This window comes from Peromyscus maniculatus, chromosome 9 (assembly GCF_049852395.1).
Source record: "Peromyscus maniculatus bairdii isolate BWxNUB_F1_BW_parent chromosome 9, HU_Pman_BW_mat_3.1, whole genome shotgun sequence".
Lineage (NCBI taxonomy): Eukaryota > Metazoa > Chordata > Mammalia > Rodentia > Cricetidae > Peromyscus > Peromyscus maniculatus.
Window position 1 is genome coordinate 49,380,289 of NC_134860.1, and position 17,203 is coordinate 49,397,491.

General features: G+C 42.2%; 1 protein-coding gene and 1 non-coding gene across 14 annotated transcripts in view; both read right to left on the bottom strand.

Moving 5' to 3' along the window:
* Chd8 (chromodomain helicase DNA binding protein 8) overlaps positions 1–17,203 on the bottom strand; it is a 69,120-nt gene that overhangs the window by 5,168 nt on the left and 46,749 nt on the right. For 7 of the 13 annotated variants that reach the window (XM_076544953.1, XM_076544955.1, XM_006993398.4 and 4 more), the window contains 22 exons: positions 16,890–17,133; positions 15,569–15,745; positions 14,340–14,483; positions 13,806–14,061; positions 12,530–12,740; positions 12,164–12,359; positions 11,262–11,429; positions 10,817–10,996; positions 10,559–10,669; positions 9,452–9,648; positions 9,012–9,211; positions 8,751–8,907; positions 8,582–8,671; positions 7,967–8,070; positions 6,878–7,007; positions 4,708–4,783; positions 3,931–3,985; positions 3,553–3,760; positions 2,192–2,400; positions 1,386–2,102; positions 1,023–1,174; positions 465–767 (listed from right to left, as the gene is read on the bottom strand). In XM_076544953.1, the coding sequence (XP_076401068.1) occupies positions 465–767; positions 1,023–1,174; positions 1,386–2,102; positions 2,192–2,400; positions 3,553–3,760; positions 3,931–3,985; positions 4,708–4,783; positions 6,878–7,007; positions 7,967–8,070; positions 8,582–8,671; positions 8,751–8,907; positions 9,012–9,211; positions 9,452–9,648; positions 10,559–10,669; positions 10,817–10,996; positions 11,262–11,429; positions 12,164–12,359; positions 12,530–12,740; positions 13,806–14,061; positions 14,340–14,483; positions 15,569–15,745; positions 16,890–17,133 (4,285 nt within the window). Of the gene's footprint in view, positions 1–464; positions 768–1,022; positions 1,175–1,385; positions 2,103–2,191; positions 2,401–3,552; positions 3,761–3,930; positions 3,986–4,707; positions 4,784–6,877; positions 7,008–7,966; positions 8,071–8,581; positions 8,672–8,750; positions 8,932–9,011; positions 9,212–9,451; positions 9,649–10,558; positions 10,670–10,816; positions 10,997–11,261; positions 11,430–12,163; positions 12,360–12,529; positions 12,741–13,805; positions 14,062–14,339; positions 14,484–15,568; positions 15,746–16,889; positions 17,134–17,203 lie in introns of all 13 variants that reach the window. The other 6 variants (XM_006993396.4, XM_076544958.1, XM_076544954.1 and 3 more) reach the window with 1 other exon arrangement.
* On the bottom strand, positions 6,176–6,285 carry LOC121832465 (small nucleolar RNA U6-53/MBII-28). Its single transcript, XR_006076120.1, has one exon. It is a non-coding gene; the product is annotated as a small nucleolar RNA U6-53/MBII-28 (small nucleolar RNA).

Below are 17,203 nucleotides of genomic sequence, written 5' to 3' on the forward strand. Positions count from 1 at the left end.
TTTAGTAGGAATAATTTCTTTTTGTTTTAATGTCTCAAAATACTCAGGTGTCATTTGAACAGCATTGTCATAATCTGTTTTCATTTTTAAACAATCAGGCTCAGATCTAGAATTTAGCCTTCTAAAAGCTTTGTGTTTAGCCCCCTCCCCCCAAAAAAATTAAGATTTCTAATTAAACAACCTATGATTTCTTTTAATTTCATTTATAGGAGGTTCATCCTTCCTTTATGCGAAAGATTTTTCCTAAGTTTATTCTGATTTTCAAAGTTAGCTAACAAAAATGTGTTTAGTGACTTTTTTTTGAGACAGGGTCTCACAATGTAGGATCAGAACACACCATGTAGACTAGGCTAGCCTTGAATTCATAGTAATCCCCTTGTCCCTGCCTTCCAAGTGCTGCATCTTATTAATAACACTAGTTAACAGTTCCCATGTCCTCCCCCACTTCTCAATGCTGAGCTTACATCTTTGATCTGAACTGTAAACTCTTTTTCATCCATGCCTCGGCGAAGTTTGGTAAACTGGGCTGCTGCTGTGGTGACTGCAGATGCTTCCTCCTCTACCATGGAAGCTGCACTGCTACTTCGTGGCGTGGGGACTGGAGAGTCCCCATATTCTCCTGGGGTCAAAGAGGGACTGTCTAATAAATGATTGCCTGGCCCCAAAACTCCTCCTGCTGTCATTTCCTGGCTCCGGCGGTTAGAAGGCCATTTCCCTGAGAGTACAGCCTGGCAGACGAGGTCAATGCGGTTGATCAGAACACGGTCCTGAATGGCAGAAAAGAATATAACATTTGAAGAGTCGGAATACTATGCAACCCTCATCTACACTATACCAGGTACAATGAAAAGCCAGAAAGGAGGTAATTAATACTATCACATCCTTAAATAAAGTACAGCGTCTCATAAAAACCTAGGCAACGCTAAACAAAGGAGAACAACCGTAGCAACACCATCTCTCGTTCCCTGGGACAGCACTGCACCTGTCCCTGGACTCTGCATGTGTAGATAGGAGACTGGTACCTTGGGCCATTCAGAGGCTCTTTGTCGTTCCTGCAGCAGCAGCAGCTCAGGGGTCATTTGTTCTCCATCTTCATTTGGAAATCCATCTTGGGACATAGTGAGGGACAGAAGGCTCTCTTCATCATAGAGCTTTGGGCGCGACCGGTCAGCAGCTAGAGATCACACAGCATGTGTGAGCAAAGATGATAGAATAATGTTAAATTGGAATGGTGTTATGTGAACTAGGGCCAACAATAATAGATGTACTCTGACATTTTATCAAGTAGAGACTCAAATCTCTCTTTAGAGGATGCGTTTTAGAAAGGAAGGAGCACAAGAGCGGCAATAGGGAGGCGGAGCCTGCAGCCCGTTACATGCACTCACTTAACTTCTCTTCCTTCTCGTCCTCACTCTCATCGGTGCTGGAGCTGGAGCTGGATGAGGATGAAGACGACGAGGACGATGGTGACAACTTGCTCAAGTCCAGCTCAGAGTCTGACTCATCCTCATCCTCCAGTTTGACTGGTGGAACACTCCGGGGCAGAGGGCCTGTGTCTGAAGGGGCTACACGCATGTCATAGTCTTGTGGGGTGAGTCGGCTCCTAGCCACCACCTCATTCTCTAGCTTTAAAGTCAGACTCTCCAGACTGGGGACCTGGACGGCAGTCTCCTCGGGTGACTTTTCAACAGGAGCACCTGGGCGCAGGGGCGACGGCGAGGCAGTGCGTGAGGTACACTGCTGGTGCAGCAGTGGAGTAGAGCATCGCGACAGGGAGGCGGCCGAGGCTCCTGCCTGATGGTTCTGCATGTAATTCATACGGGCAGCCAGGAAAGAGAAGTCTGGGTCCTGCATGATGTTGCAGTCTGTTTGGCTCACCCCATGGCGGGCTGCCCCTCGTAGAAGCTCCCCATCATGACGGACAGGCTCCCACCATTTGGGCAATTCAAGACCTGGAGGCTGACACAATGCCAGCCGATCTTCTAAAAGGGGGTGGCATAAAACTTGTTCCCGTAAGCGCCGAAGCAATTCAATACGGTAGAGGGTCCGAGATGCTCTCTCTTCTGTGATGGGCTCAATGAACAGATTTGGGTCCGGGGGTTCTGCAAGAGACAAAGGTGAAAAAAGAAATTAACCAAGGGCTGATCTGTTAGCAACACAGGCCCATTTACCCTAGACTCTACAATCTCACCATCGCCAGCTGCTGGGGGAAGGCGGCACACTTGTCGACACATGGCCACAAAGCCATGGAAGTACTTGGTAAGACTTTCATCTGTTTTCTTGTCCAGTCGAGCAAAAGTGCGGAAGCGATCCCAGTGAAACTGCATGTTGTCAGGGTCGTACTCTACACCAAAGGTAGACACTACTCGATAGAAATCGGTCTGCTCACGCCTTGTCCATCTATGACAGGAAGAGTAAAACAACATTGATCAGAACACAGGAAAAGTGATGTAGGCAAATACAATGAGTACATTAGGCAAACCTCTCTTAGGAAGAAGTGGAGGCCAACCACTGGGTACATACATTGGTCCCTTCATTATCATGTCTCTGTCCATCTTTTTCTCACTCAGTCACTGTGTTTACATCTACACTAAAACCTTTTCATAATGAATTCCATCCTCATTAATAAAATAAAGAAAAAAAGGCTGGAGAGATGGTTTAGTGGTTAAGAGTACTTGATGCTTTTGCAGAGGACCTGGGTTTGGTTCCCAGCACTCACATGGCAGTTAACAACCATCCATAATTCTAGTTTCAGGGGATCTGCCACCCCTTCTGACCTTGTCGGGCACCAGGCACACACATCACACATATACATACATGCAGGCAAAACAATCATTCCTACAAGTATAATAAAATTTTAAAAATGTTTTTTCCTGGGCATGGTGATAAAACCTTTAATCCCAGCACTCAGGAAGCAGAGGCAAGCAGACCTCTGTGAGCTCAAAGCCAGCCTGGTCTACATGGTAAGTTCTAGATAGGGTCACACTCTCACCTCAAAAAAAAAAAAAGAAAAAAAGAAAAAAGGGGGGGGCGGAGGCTGGAGAGATAGCTCAGTGGTTAAGAGTGCTTGCTGTTCTTGCAGAGGACCAGAGTTCAGTTCCCAGCACCTTTATGGAGTGGCTCACTGCTGCCTGAAACCCCTGTTCCAGGGCAACGAATATCCTCTTCTGGCCTCCATGGATAGCTACAAACAAGTGGCATTCACTCACACAGACATTTAAAAAATAAGAATAATAAAAAAGACCTTAAAGAACAAGTACACAGGACATCTTCCTATCATTTTGGTTGTTAAACCTAAGTGAACTGGTTTTCTTTTAAAATGTCAGTAGTAGGGATTTCGGAGCCTAAGTCCCTGTACATGGAAGATAAGGGCTGTGCCACTGAGCTGTATCCCCAGCCCATAGCAAAATTCCTAAGTACTAGGTAGAGATAAAGGCAGAAAGGATGATCCTGCTCTTAGGAATTTCAAGTAAGTCCTTCCCGACTCTCCGAATACAGGGCCGGCAGCGGACGACAACCTTAGAGCTCAGTCCACTCCCGAGCTCTACGCACCGTTGCTGTTTTTCCCGCCGGGCGATTTCTTTGAGCTTAAAGGCTGCTTCACAGCGTCGGCGTCTCCGGTCCCCACGTTCCGCAGCCTCTATCTTCATTTGTTCTCTCTTGTAGCTGCGCTGATAGGCTGTTACTAGGCGGCGAAGCCTAGCGGTTAGGGCCGAGCCTGGAGGCCAGAATAAATGCCCTGGCTGTTGAGTCACCTGGGCTGTGGGAAACAAAGCAGAGTGAATAAAATACAGAAAGAAGAGGAGAAATGATACTTGTATTTCCACCATGAAAGGGTAAAGCTTTTAGATAGCCCAGATAAAACAGAAGTTAGTCAATAATCCCCCAACCTAACCCTTACAAAAACAGGCTGTTTGATCTAGAATTTACCTTCATCTCCATCAATGACTGAGATCTCCTCATCCATCATCATCAAAGGATCACCCTAGAGAAGGAGATCCACCCCACAGGATGGAGAGGGGAGTGAAAGGGGAGAAGTTGGCACTCTGAAATCACTTTCTTGTATATGTCCTTCTGGGTCACCAAGGGATAAGAAAAATTTCTAATGAAAGGAACTCTCACAGAAATTTGGAAGCAACCAAAGAAGAGAACAAGCAGAACCTGAGCAGTTAGTTCTTAGTAACAGTGAGATTCCGGGGCTTGGGAATTTGTTCAATGACATCTACTAACACCCAGCTCAGATCCCACTCCTCTACAAAAGCATGAAGCCTGTCCTTAAACTGGAATTGCCATCCTTGGCATTAACAGTTTACACTCCTTTATTCTAAGATGAATTCATTTTTAGTATATGTGTATGGGTGTTTTGCTTGCATGTTGTCTGTGCACCATGTGTGTGCCTGGTGCCTGTTCAGACCAGGAAAGGGCATCACATCCTCTGGACCTGGAGTTACAGACAGTTGTGAGTCTCCATGTGGGTGCTGAGAATCAAACCTGGGTCCCTAAAGAGCAGTCAGAGCTCCTTACCCATTGCACCATCTCTCCAGCCCTTGTAGTTTACATTCTTACAGTTTATTTTCCATATAGACACATATTTTAGTATAACACACTTCAAGTATATTTAGAATAATATACTTCAAAGTTCAGAGAATGAGATAAGATAAAAAGATTTACTAATAGATAAAAGCTAGACTCAAAAGAATTTCTTACCTCATCATCTGGGTCTTTTGGGGGACCCTGGAGTGGTTTATATTCAGGATCTTCACAATCCTTATCGAAGTCAATCCTAGAATTATCCAGAAACAAAGAAGAAATGATAATAATAATATATATTATATCACAAAGAGATCTGGCTGAACAAGTAAGCTGGCAAAGACTACTCTTTAATCTCAAGCTTTTGGGAATGGGGGCCAGGCTTCAAGCTGTGGCTATGTTAAGAAATGGTCCAAGGGAACAAATAATTTTAAGTTAACAAAGTACATATCAAAACTGCCTGACTTTGAAAAACAAAACACTTTTATCCATTTTTTAAAATATTTTTTTTATGTGTATGGGTGTTTTAACTGCATGCATGCCTGTGCATTATGTGAGGTGTACCTGGTGCACATAGGATTGAGTTATAGAAGGTGGTTAGCCACTATATGGGTACTGGGAACTGAACCTGGGACCTCTAGAAGAGCAGCTAGTGTTTCAGAATGCTGAGCCACCATCTCTCTATCTTTCTAGTCCTAACTTTTTGGGAAAAGCTTGCTAAACTGTTGCTCAGGCTAGTCTTAAACTGACAGACTCAAACAATCTTTCTGCTTCCAGGCTCCAGCCTACCTGCCATCATAACTAGCAGCAAGTCAAATACTTTGATCCACACTTCCTTTGTCTTTACTCCTTTTTATTGTTTAATTACCTTCTCCCCTCCTTCACAACTATTTACCATTTATTAATGTTGCATGGTTTATGGTTTTGTTTTTTATTTATTTTATGGGTATGTGTGAGTGCCTGAAGAATGTATGTTTGTGCACTATGTGCATGCCCGTTGTTGGGATGGATGTTGAATCCTTTAGAACTGAAGCTTCAGGCAATTGTGAGCTGCCATGTGAGTACTGGAAACTAAAACTGCATCCCCTGAAAGAGCTGAAAATGCCCTTAAGTACAGAGCACCGGTATTGGCTAGTTTTATGTCAACTTGACAAAAGCTAGGGTCACCTGAGAGGAGGGAACCTCAATTGAGAAAATGTCTATATAAGATTGGGCTGTAGGCCCAATTAGTAATTTTAAATTAGTAATTGATGGGAGAGAGCCCAGTCCATTGTGAGTGGACTGTCTCCAGGATCCTGTTCTGTTTGAGTTCCTGCCTTCACTGCTTTTGAGGATGAACTGTTATATGGAACTGTGAGTGAAATAAATTCTTTCCTCCCTAAGTTGCTCTTGGACATGGTATTTCATCACAGCAACAGTAACCCCACTAAGACACCATGTCTCCACCTCTCCACACACTGTTCATATTTTAAAAATGTATTGATTTTTACTACTTTGCTCTTGAGCAGAAGGTGACAGAACGATTCACAATGAACACATTTTTTTTGTTGGTCCTATGCCAACCAAAGTGCAGATGTGGCTATCAACAGTCTTGGTCATGCAGAAATTTATAGACAGCCCTTAACAAAACCCATCATTGCTAAATGTCCCTCAGGTCTCCATGTGAGAAGTTTTGTTAAACTCACTGGCACCCAAACCAGGGCAACACTGCCCTACCTGGTGACTCAGTATTAGCATGGCAACTCATCATCGGGACATGTCCCCAGGCAAAAATGAGTCCTTTTATGTGTCAGATACCTTGGGGAATGACAAGTCAGGGCTAAAACTGTCTAAACCTCTGCCACAAAAGTAACCTACGAGAACTGCCTATTATTTTTCAATAGACTTAGTTTATCTTCCCAGTTACTACAGCTATACTGAGATCATTGTGTAAGCCTCTGGGAAGAACCCAGATGTTACACTTGTAGTTACAGCAAGTGTGATTAAGACCAGTGTCTGGAGTCCAAACTGCTGGTCCTATGCTTTACTAAGAACTTATCACACATGAGTATAACCACCATTAAGAATCCCAATGATGTACTGGGTATGGTGGTGCACGCTTTTACTCCCAGGCACTCGGGAGGGAGAGGCAGGTGAATCTTTGAATTTGAGGTGAGCCTGGTCTACAAACCAAGTTCCATGCAGCCAGAGAGACCTGGAACTATGTGAGACCCTGTCTCAAAATAAAAATAAAGCAAAACATAAAGAAATCCTACTTAATTCAGTCAAGGCAGAGTTTGGTACTATCAGTACAAGCAACACAGATAGACACGGAAGTGAGAAAAGAAAGGGCAACACCAATGCTCACCCTTCCACCAGGTCGGAGAAGTTATCGAGCACTCTGTGTTCCGCTGCAATGGCTTTGTCATCCGGCCTGCCAGCCTTTTCCAGGAAGCACAAGGCTGGGTCTGCCCTCATGGTATTGTATTTCTCATAGCCTAGAAGAACAAGGACCACAGATTGAAGAAATTCAAAGATTCACTTGTCTCTACTTATATACTGTTAGAATCATTAGAATACGTGGGCTACTTCGCTCAGAATAAAAAAAATAAACAAACCTGGACAGGTGTTAATACCAATGTATTTATAATTTTTGTAGTTTTCATCTAGTGATTGACTATAATTTAAGAAATAACATCTTAAGGTGACTGGTTTATTGTCATTTAACTGATAATCTTTAGATTACTATTCTTAGTACAGAAATGAAGAAAGTAGCTTAATAATTTATGGGTTTTGTCATACATTCTCAAATGAAGAACAAGAAACATAACCTGAAAGTAAAAAGATTCTCAGTGAGTACTTATACTGAACTCTAAACCTCTGTGTCTTACTAATAAATCAAATGTCCACTTATTTTCCTTCTTTCTTCTTTTTTTCTTTTCTTCCTTTTTCTTTTGAGATATGATCTCTTTGTGTAGCCCTGGCTGGCCTGGGAGACACAAGATCTGGCTGTCTTTGCATTCCAAGTGCTGGGATTAAAGGGGTGCACTACCATGCCTGGCTTGCTCACAACTTTTCTTAGACTGTTACAGTTCTCAAAAACATGTAAATTAAGTTCCTTTATTTTAGGAAGTAAACAGAAAGAGTATGTTTAAAAAGTACATTCCAATACATCAAAGCATAAAGCTAATGTTTACTGATTCCAATGCCTGGAATTTCTTATTAGGCAAAAATTGCTACCTCAGATATTTAGATAAATAGGTTCATTTGAGCATGCCATAAGAAAAGTCACTGAAATTAAGTATGCTTATTATTAACATAACTTGACATATATTACTTACTGAACTATTTCTTACTCAAACATAAAATTTCTGGTGATGAATTACTGCAAGCACTAACTGTATTATCTCTTGACACACATCTTTAATACAAAAGCAATATTGGAGACAGTACCTACCATGCTTAAAAACGCCAATGAGCAGGGATTTGTCAGCTTCACTATCCCACCATGTTGTTGGAACCTCCAGCTGATCCACTACTGGGAACCATATGTCAATCTCACTAAATGTATAAGTCAGTAAAGCAATGTTAGAAACAGAAGTGGTAATTCTTTGAAAGATTGCTTTATCCATTACTTCAAATACTTATGCATCTGGCCATATTTCTATAAACTTGTGCTAAATACAGGATTAAAGGTCTGATTATAGAGATTTTTAATTTGATTATCAGATATCTCAAAGATAGTCTAGAAAGAAGTAAGCAAACCAGTCACTCCTGGAGTATGAAAGGAAATAAAACAAAAGAATGAATAAATAAAGAGAGAGGCTGGCAAGGTGGCTCAGTAGGTGGAGGCGCTTGCTACCAAGCCTGACAACTTGAGTTCAATCCCTAGAACCCACACAGGAGAGGAGCTACACACTAGCAACTTGTCTTCTTAGTGCCACAAGCATGTCGTGGCATGTCCCTGTCCTCCGTACAACACAAAATAACAGACAGGTAGGTAGATAGGGAGAGAGGTAGATACAGATAGACAGACAGACAGACGAATAAATGTTAAATAAAGGAACTTTACCTCGCAATGGCACCCCCTAACACCTTCTCTGCTTGGTCTCCAATAACTTCCTGCCTCAGATAGTACAGCATGCGGACTCTCAACAGTACCCTAGAAGGGAGAGAGAGACACTTTAGCAACAATGTAGCAGCAAGCCTCCCTTGCGGACTTATCTGAATAGCACTCTTACTTGTTACACTGATGTTTCAAGTGCTTCTTATAACTCTCATCTTGGAACAGAGTATCAGGGTTATATTTCCGGATCCAGTCTGCCTTATGAATGTCAAAAGTACTTTGTGATTTTACTTTTTTCCCCTTTCGCCCACGGGGCACAGGGATAGACAGACCTGGGGAAGGGGAGACATCAAAGACTTGGATTGAGAAAAACCCTTACACCTGAAAAGGACTAGATACCCTGTAGAAAGATGAAAAGGTAGGAGTTGGTAATTACCTGAATGATTCTGCAATTCTTTTGTCTTGCCATTTTCAGCAGGGCTAATCAAGTCCCAAATGAAGCTTTTGATATTTTCATCCCCACGATAGTGTAGAAGACAGTATACGAGGATGGCACGGCATATTGTCTCCACATCTCTTTCAGTCATACGTCGCTTAAAGCGTCCATGAGACAAAATATCTCGCCAGCGTCCCCAGCTACCAAAACAGGAAAGGCAACAACACAATTATTTTTGGAGAGATTCAAATTTAGCAATATTCCTCTGGCTCCCAGAATTGCCATCTCCCCCAAAAGTCGAAAACAAACAGAAACTCCCTCAAAGGTAGTGTTTCTATGTGATGCGTCTTGACCACATACTCTAATCTGAAAGGCAACAGGGAGTCAGGAGTCCTTCAGCACACAGGTGTTCTACTACTCATGACAAGTTGCATTCTTACCCATATACTAGGAGATGTTTTTCCACCCGAAAGCAGTCAGTGCGCCCATAGGTGTGATGCCGGTCATGCCTTCGGGAGCGCGGCCGCTCATCATCCTCACTTTCCAAATCAGAAAACTCAACCAGGTCATCATCTTTCAGAGTGCTGAAGTGTCGAGTCTGTTTCCGCACTCGAGGTGTGTCAATCACCAAGTTATTCTATATAGAGAACAAGAGATAGTTCTATGATCTGCTCACAGGAAAAGAGTGAAGCCACTTAAGGATTGACATAATCTTGAATGTAAGTTATGAAAGTACTCAGATTTTAGAGCATGTAAAACAATCTACAAGGTGCCAGGCAGTGGTGGCGCACACCTTTAATCCCAGCACTTGGGAGGCAGAGCCAGGTGGATCTCTGTGAGTTCGAGACCACCCTGGTCTACAGAGCGAGATCCAGGACAGACACCAAAAAAACTACACAGAGAAACTCTGCCTCAAAAAAACAAAAAACAAAAAACAAACAAACAAAAAACCCAAAAACAATCAACAAGGCTCAGGAAGAGAAAGGTGGTCAACATCTATGGTGGTTTAAATACGAATGGCCCCATAGGCTCATAGATTCGAATGCTTGGTCACCAGGGAGAGGCACTATTAGAAGGATCAGAATATGTGGCCTTGCTGGAATAGGTGTGGCCTTGCTGGAGGATGTGTGTCACTTGGAGTAGGCTTTAAGGTTTCAAAAGCTCAAGCCAGGCCCGGTGTCTCTTTCTTCCTGCTGCCTTTGGATCTCAGATGAAGGACTCTAAGCTACCATGTCTGCATGTGTACCACCATGCTTCCTGCCATGACAATAAAGGACTAAACATCTGAAACTATAAGCAAGCACCAATCAAATGCTTTCTTTTGTAAGAGTTACCATGGTCATGGTATCTCTTCACAGCAATAGAGTAATGACTGAAATAACATCTAAACATTTCTAGAGGGTATCCTGGGTAGAGAAAGTTTCTATAACCTTTGTATATAATATTCTACCATAAGCTTCAACTAGCATTAAAGAGTTGGACTACTAAAGAGTGAGAGTACTTTGTCTTCTGCAGTAAATCCCCACTCAAAGGAGAGGTGAGCTCACCTTGCTATTCAGCAGATCCATGTCTAGGTCTGCCTTTTTGGCCCATTTTTGCCAAAAGTTTGGATCATCCAGAGAAATATCTGTCCTATTTTCAGAAGCAACAAAGCTCGCCTAGGGAGAAACAAAGGCAGAATAAAGTTAACTGCAATGCTTTTATATACAAAGGGAAATGAACAAGTATTTGAAAACATTTAAGTGCTGGAGGTTGCTGCCTCCAGCTATGTCTGCCCACTAGGACCTGCCACAGACAGAACGTGCCTTAGCAAAGGTAGATCCTTTCCCTTCAGACTCAATAGTAATGGTTGTAGTCCGCCTCAGCAAGATCTGATCTATGTCCTCTTCGCAAAACTTAGACCCCTCATCATCTTCCTCCATTATGGCAGCATATGCACCTTTCCTTAAGAGATCTTCAATCTCTTTCTTGGAGAACTGTTGAATCTGAAAAAAACCAAGACAAAGATAAAAATCCTACAAAAAGAATAATCTTGACATTTAATTGTACTGTAAAATCAATACAATTCCTGGTGACTTGCACTTGACTTCCAGAACCCACATAAAGGTGGAAGGAGAGCTGACTCCACAAGCTGTCCTCCGACTTCTACATGCACATGCACATATGCACACATACACACATCCTCTAAAATAATCACATTTTAGCTCCCTTTATTACTACGACCCACCAAAAACTTATCTACAGACTCACTCCAGTGATGTTGCCATCCCGACCACTCATGGACTGAAGCACAGCCTTATCCAATCCCAACTTGAGGCTAGCTTTATCAAACATCTCTCTCTCATAGGAATTACGAGTGATGAGTCGGTAAACCTTCACAGCTTTGCTCTGTCCAATTCGATGACACCGTGCCTGGGCCTGGTTAAAAAGAGAACAAAGATACATAATATCAAGCCTTAGTTCTTCACACTCATAAAGAGCCATGAAAGCAACTCAAAAATAAAAAAAACTGGGGTCAGCAAACTTGTTTTTTTTTTTCCTTTTTTCGGAGACAGGGTTTCACTATGCCCTGGCTGTCCTGGAACTCGCTCTATAGACCAGGCTGGCCTTGAACTCAGAGATTTCCTGCCTCTGCATGGGATTAAAGGTGTGTGCCACCATGCCCAGCTCAACAAACTAGTTTGTGTGTTTATCTTTTCTGTAAATGAAATCCGATTCAAATACACTGTTGTCCACTGTTGCTTTTGTGCCACAGGAGCACAAGTGACCAGTTGAAACACAAACTATAGCCGGGCGGTGGTGGCGCACGCCTTTAATCCCAGCACTCGGGAGGCAGAGCCAGGCGGATCTCTGTGAGTTCAAGGCCAGCCTGGTCTATAGAGCAAGATCCAGGAAAGGTGCAAAGCTACACAGAGAAACCCTGTCTCAAGAAAACAATAAAAAACAAAAAAAGAAAGAAACACGAACTATAGACTCCTAAGCCTACTACATTTAGTATTAAGTTCTGTACAGGATGGTAGAGGACTCCTGACCTAGCTGCCACCTCTAAGGAAACAATTTCCTCTTCTTTGAAAGAGGGATCTAAGAGACGATGATTTATTAAAAACCTCTTGGATTAGGTAGGTAGTTTTTAAGAAAATAATTTCCTCTACCTGCAGGTCATTCTGTGGATTCCAGTCTGAATCAAAGATAATGCAGGTGTCAGCAGCTGTAAGATTAATACCAAGCCCACCAGCACGGGTGCACAGCAGGAAGACGAAGCGGTCCGAGTCAGGCTTGCTAAAGCGGTCGATAGCAGCTTGCCGAAGGTTGCCTCTAACTCGCCCATCGATCCGTTCGTATAAGTACCTGGTGAGGAGGGGCGGATATCACAGGGGGGCAAGAGTGGCTGAGCAAAAGAAATCAAGGTCCTGCATGTGCCAAGCAAACATTCTACCACTGAGCTATACAACAACTATCCTTAAAGCTTTATGAAGATATAATAACCACAAGACATTTTAGAATGACTCCTTTCTTACCTCCGTTGGATTAGATAATCCTCCAGGATATCTAGACATCGTACCATCTGGGAGAAGATCAGAACTTTATGCCCACCAGCTTTAAGCTTCGGAAGTAACTTGTCAATAAGAACCAACTTGCCAGCTGACCGAACCATGGCCTGCAGGTGGAAATCTTGAGGTATAATATGGCAAGCTTCCCGAAATTCCATCAGGATTTTTTCTTCTGCACCTACAAATAAAATAGTCAAAGTAGATATTGTGACTAAGTAAAAACATATAAAGTCTTTTTTAACATGCAGGCTTGAGATAAGGAAGCAGAGTACAAAGCAGTGTCATCTTTGGCCCTTCCTTCCTCCCTCTACACACACACACACACACACACACATGAATTTGTGTCAGGAGCATGACCAAGTGCACTCAGAGGCCAACAGTTGACATGCCCAGCAGACCTCTTGTTTCCACTCCCACGGCACTGAAGTCACTGGTGTGTGTGTGTGTGTGTGTGTGTGTGTGTGTGTGTGTGTATGTGGCTGTGCCCAGTGTTTTACATGGGTTCTGGGGATTCAAACTCATGTCATCGTGTTTATGTAGCAAATGCTCTTATCCGTCTCCTTTAGCACTAATGTTGGCATTCCTCACAAAAAGCTCAGCAACAAAATACCCAAACCAATCCTGCATTCTGCTATATAAAACATGCCAATTAAGGCAGGTATCTCCTGAATAAACTGAGTTAAACACAAAACAAAACATGTAAATAATATGGACAAGGACTAAATCAGAACAGACTCACTATTATTAACATACAGCCACCTACCCCCCAAAAAATTCATTATGGAGTAAGTACCAGTAAGAATATTTATTCAGAACGCAGGATAACCTGAGTTATTATTCATGAAATTCTATAGGAAATCCTATTTAGTTTGGCAGATTATGTAAAACCAAGGAACTATAACCATCAGGGTGGTCAGCGAGATTGCTCCTTAGATAAAGGTGCTTGCCCTGCAAGCCTGGCAGCCTCATCTGAGCCCCATAACCCACACGAAGGTGAAAGGAGCCAACAGACTCCATAATGTTGTCCTCTGACCTCTGCATGTGTGCTGTCACACTCCAGTTCCAATCCCCATCACACACACACACACACACACTAGCTAAGATCTAAAATATTCCGAAGTATTTAGGAAAAGATCATAATCTTAGGAATCTTGTTTTTAAAGGAGAATCTTTCCCCAGGGCACAGCCCATAACCGGGTCACAGAGCCAATGCGCGTTCTTTTCCAGTCTTTAGCGCCCTCACCATTGATGAGGTACGGGTGGTTACAGCACTTGCGTAACTCCATCATCGTGTTCAGCAGGTTAGGCATGTTGGTATGGCCTGCTCCTTTGGAAAGGAAGGAGAAATTCTTTTCTAATATAGCTCGGTAGTATTTCTTCTGGATGTTGGTAAGCTCTACTTCAATAATAGTTTCCTGCTTTGGAGCCAAATTTTTTTCAACATCCTCTTTGAGTCTTCTCAGCATCATTGGCTTGAGAATGGCCTGTAGCTTTTGAACCTGTGGTTCATTACAAAGAGAAAAAGAAAACACTAATGTTATATTATATCATAAAGGGAAAAAAAAACATTACATTACATTACATCATAAAGAGAAAAAGAAACCAATAGCATTACATTACAATATAAACAGAAAAAGAAACAAATAAGATTATGAGGAAACTCAGAAAATTTGCTCTCCACTATCTGAAGACTACAAATAATGCTACAGGTAATATGGGCAAAACCTCAGCAAGACCTCAGGTCCTGAGTTAATACCTCACCAGACAGATTTCTTACCTGCTCCTCTGTCTTGAGATCTCCAAAATCCTTAAGGAACTCTGATTCTGAAGGGAATTGTGAAGGTTCCAAGAAATGAAGTAGGCTGAATAGTTCCTCTACAGTATTTTGCAGTGGTGTTCCTGTGAGCAACACTTTATGCTCCTGTAGTGAGAAGACAAATGGATTTGCATAGATCCCATCAAGTATATAGTTAGTTTAGTTTTAGTTTATCTACACTATGTTGATAATGGGCTAGATTACTGTCTTAACTTTTCTTGACTTGCTTACTCAGTAACAAAAACCATTTAGGAAATGCCCTTATCTAACACACTGAAACTAAGTAAATACTGACTTTAACCAAATAAAGTACTTAGATTTACACTATTTCCAAATTCATGTCTCTCCACATTAACTACCCACAGAAATCCTAACTTGCCCCTCTGTGGAATGGTTCTGTGGTGGACTAAATACAGTTGTTTGTTCTCTGTACTTTCTCCCAGTAAGGCTCACCCCTGGAATCCAGGCTTCCCTGTGACTGGCTCCGACACTGTGAGTCTCAGAGTTCATGGGCTCCACAGTTCTACTGGACCCTTTTCTTTTTTTTTTTTTTTTTTTTTTTTTTGGTTTTTCAAGACAGGGTTTCTCTGTGTAGCTTTGCGCCTCTCCTGGGACTCACTTGGTAGTCCAGGGTGGCCTCGAACTCAGAGAGATCCGCCTGGCTCTGCCTCCCGAGTGCTGGGATTAAAGGCGTGCGCCACCACCGCCCGGCTACTGGACCCTTTTCAATACTGTCCTGAGATCACTTTGTAAGGAAGCCCACCCAATCTGGCCATTAGAAAAACAGAGGCCACGTGTAAGATAACCTAAATGTTCCAATGAATAACTAGTATCAACTGTCAGCTGCAGCACCAGTAGAGACCCAGGAAAGATCACCAGAAGAACTTATTAGCTGAATGTGGCCCAAGTGGCTCAACCAGAGAATCATGAAAAACACAGTTGTTGTTTTAACTATTAATCTTTGGGATAGGTACCTAAGGTGCCTTCCCATTGTTCCTCATGATTAAGAAGCACTCATTTACAAGTAATTTCCAAATCTAAAAGTTATAACCTTTACATGATTTTCAGAAGCCGCTAAATATAGGTTTTCATTCTATTTTTCTCTGCTAAGTTAGGGCAATTTTCATTTCACAGGAAAATTAGATTAAATTTCAGATGTCTGTGTCTACAAGTCACTCTAGAGAACTCACCAGGTCCATGTGCTTGAGACTATCAAGTAGCTTGCAATTACGGTTCTTCAACCGATGGGCTTCATCGATAATGACACAACGCCATTCAATTTCACGAAGCTCAGGACAGTCTGACAAAATCATCTCAAAAGTGGTGATCAAGGCATCAAACTTATATGCACCTGGGATGAGGCGACCCTAGTCACGAAATCGGTGCAGTCAGAAGAGGCGCCTCCTAAACACATGCCCACCTGCAGAGTTCTGAATGTCCTTGGTATATTTAAGGAAGATTAACAAAGAACAACTGCACAACCACCAACTTCCGTCACTGTTTATATCCCCAAGAGTCAGTGCCAAATCACTGAACGTGAGACATACTTTTCTCAACAGATTCAGCTTCTTGGGAAAATAACAGGCCTAGCACATTGAGTGGAGCTGCACATTTCTGACTGCTGTATGCTCAGCTGATGTAAATCTTTCTTAGATCATTCCCTAGTTAACAATGAGATCCACAACATGTGAACAATGCTGAAACATACTACAGGAAAAAAGAGTGGGGCCAAGCTAGGTAACTTCGTGTAGCCAAATGACTTAGGAAGCCAAGACCACAGGAACACAAGTTTGAGGCTAACCTGGGCTACAGATTGAGCCCTTATCTCAAAAATACTAAAATAAATAAAAATAGAAGTGGCAATAGCCAATATGGAACATGTTAATATTGGACCCTTTCTAAAGTCTGCCAAAAATCAAATAATTTCAACAAAATTAAGAAACATAATATGAGACAATTTAGCTTAGAGATAAAAATCATAAAAGAAACAGCAGTAAATAATTAATAAATCTGCTATCAATACAAAATGGGTGATTCAAAATATTTTCCTTTACGAAAAAGCATATTTTATTAAAATTTGACTCATTTAAAAAAAAGGGCAAATGCACATTTAACTTTATTACCACTTGTAAGTTTATCACTCTGAAAAATACTTTAAAACTAACCAGTGCTATTAAAAATTCTATTTAAATAACATGTATCAGCTGGGTATGGCGGTGCATAACTGCCATCTCAGTATTCAGGGAGCCAGGCTAGGTTGCACCATAAGAGTGACTCAAACAAGCAAACCAATCCATTAAAATGATGTATTCATATGTTAAATCAGAATGGTTGGTGGCTCATGGTGTCTACAGGGTAGAAACAGCTAAGTCAAATCACACTATTCCATAAAAGAAGACCTTAAATTACAGAGAGCCTCAGTGAACGTCTTTAATTCATAAGTCGCCCCTGCAACACTAGGTACCTTGGCCTACTTGCATACACAGAGCGTTCCCAAGACATATCACTCACCCGTGAATCTTTACAGTACATTTCATACTGCTGAATCATCTGCCGGCTGGCCAGGCTGCCATGGTACACAATAGTGTTCATCTCTGTCCATGTATTGAATTCTCGCTCCCAGTTAGTAATGGTGGACAGTGGAGCAATGACCAAAAAGGGCCCATGGATGCCTACATTATATACCTCCTGCAAGAAGGCAATTGACTGAATGGTTTTGCCTAATCCCATTTCATCAGCCAGGATGCAGTTCTGCCTGTAGATTTTGGGGTAGGGGTAGGGGAGAAGAATATGTCAAAAATTTTGATCTTAATAAAAAGAGTCTA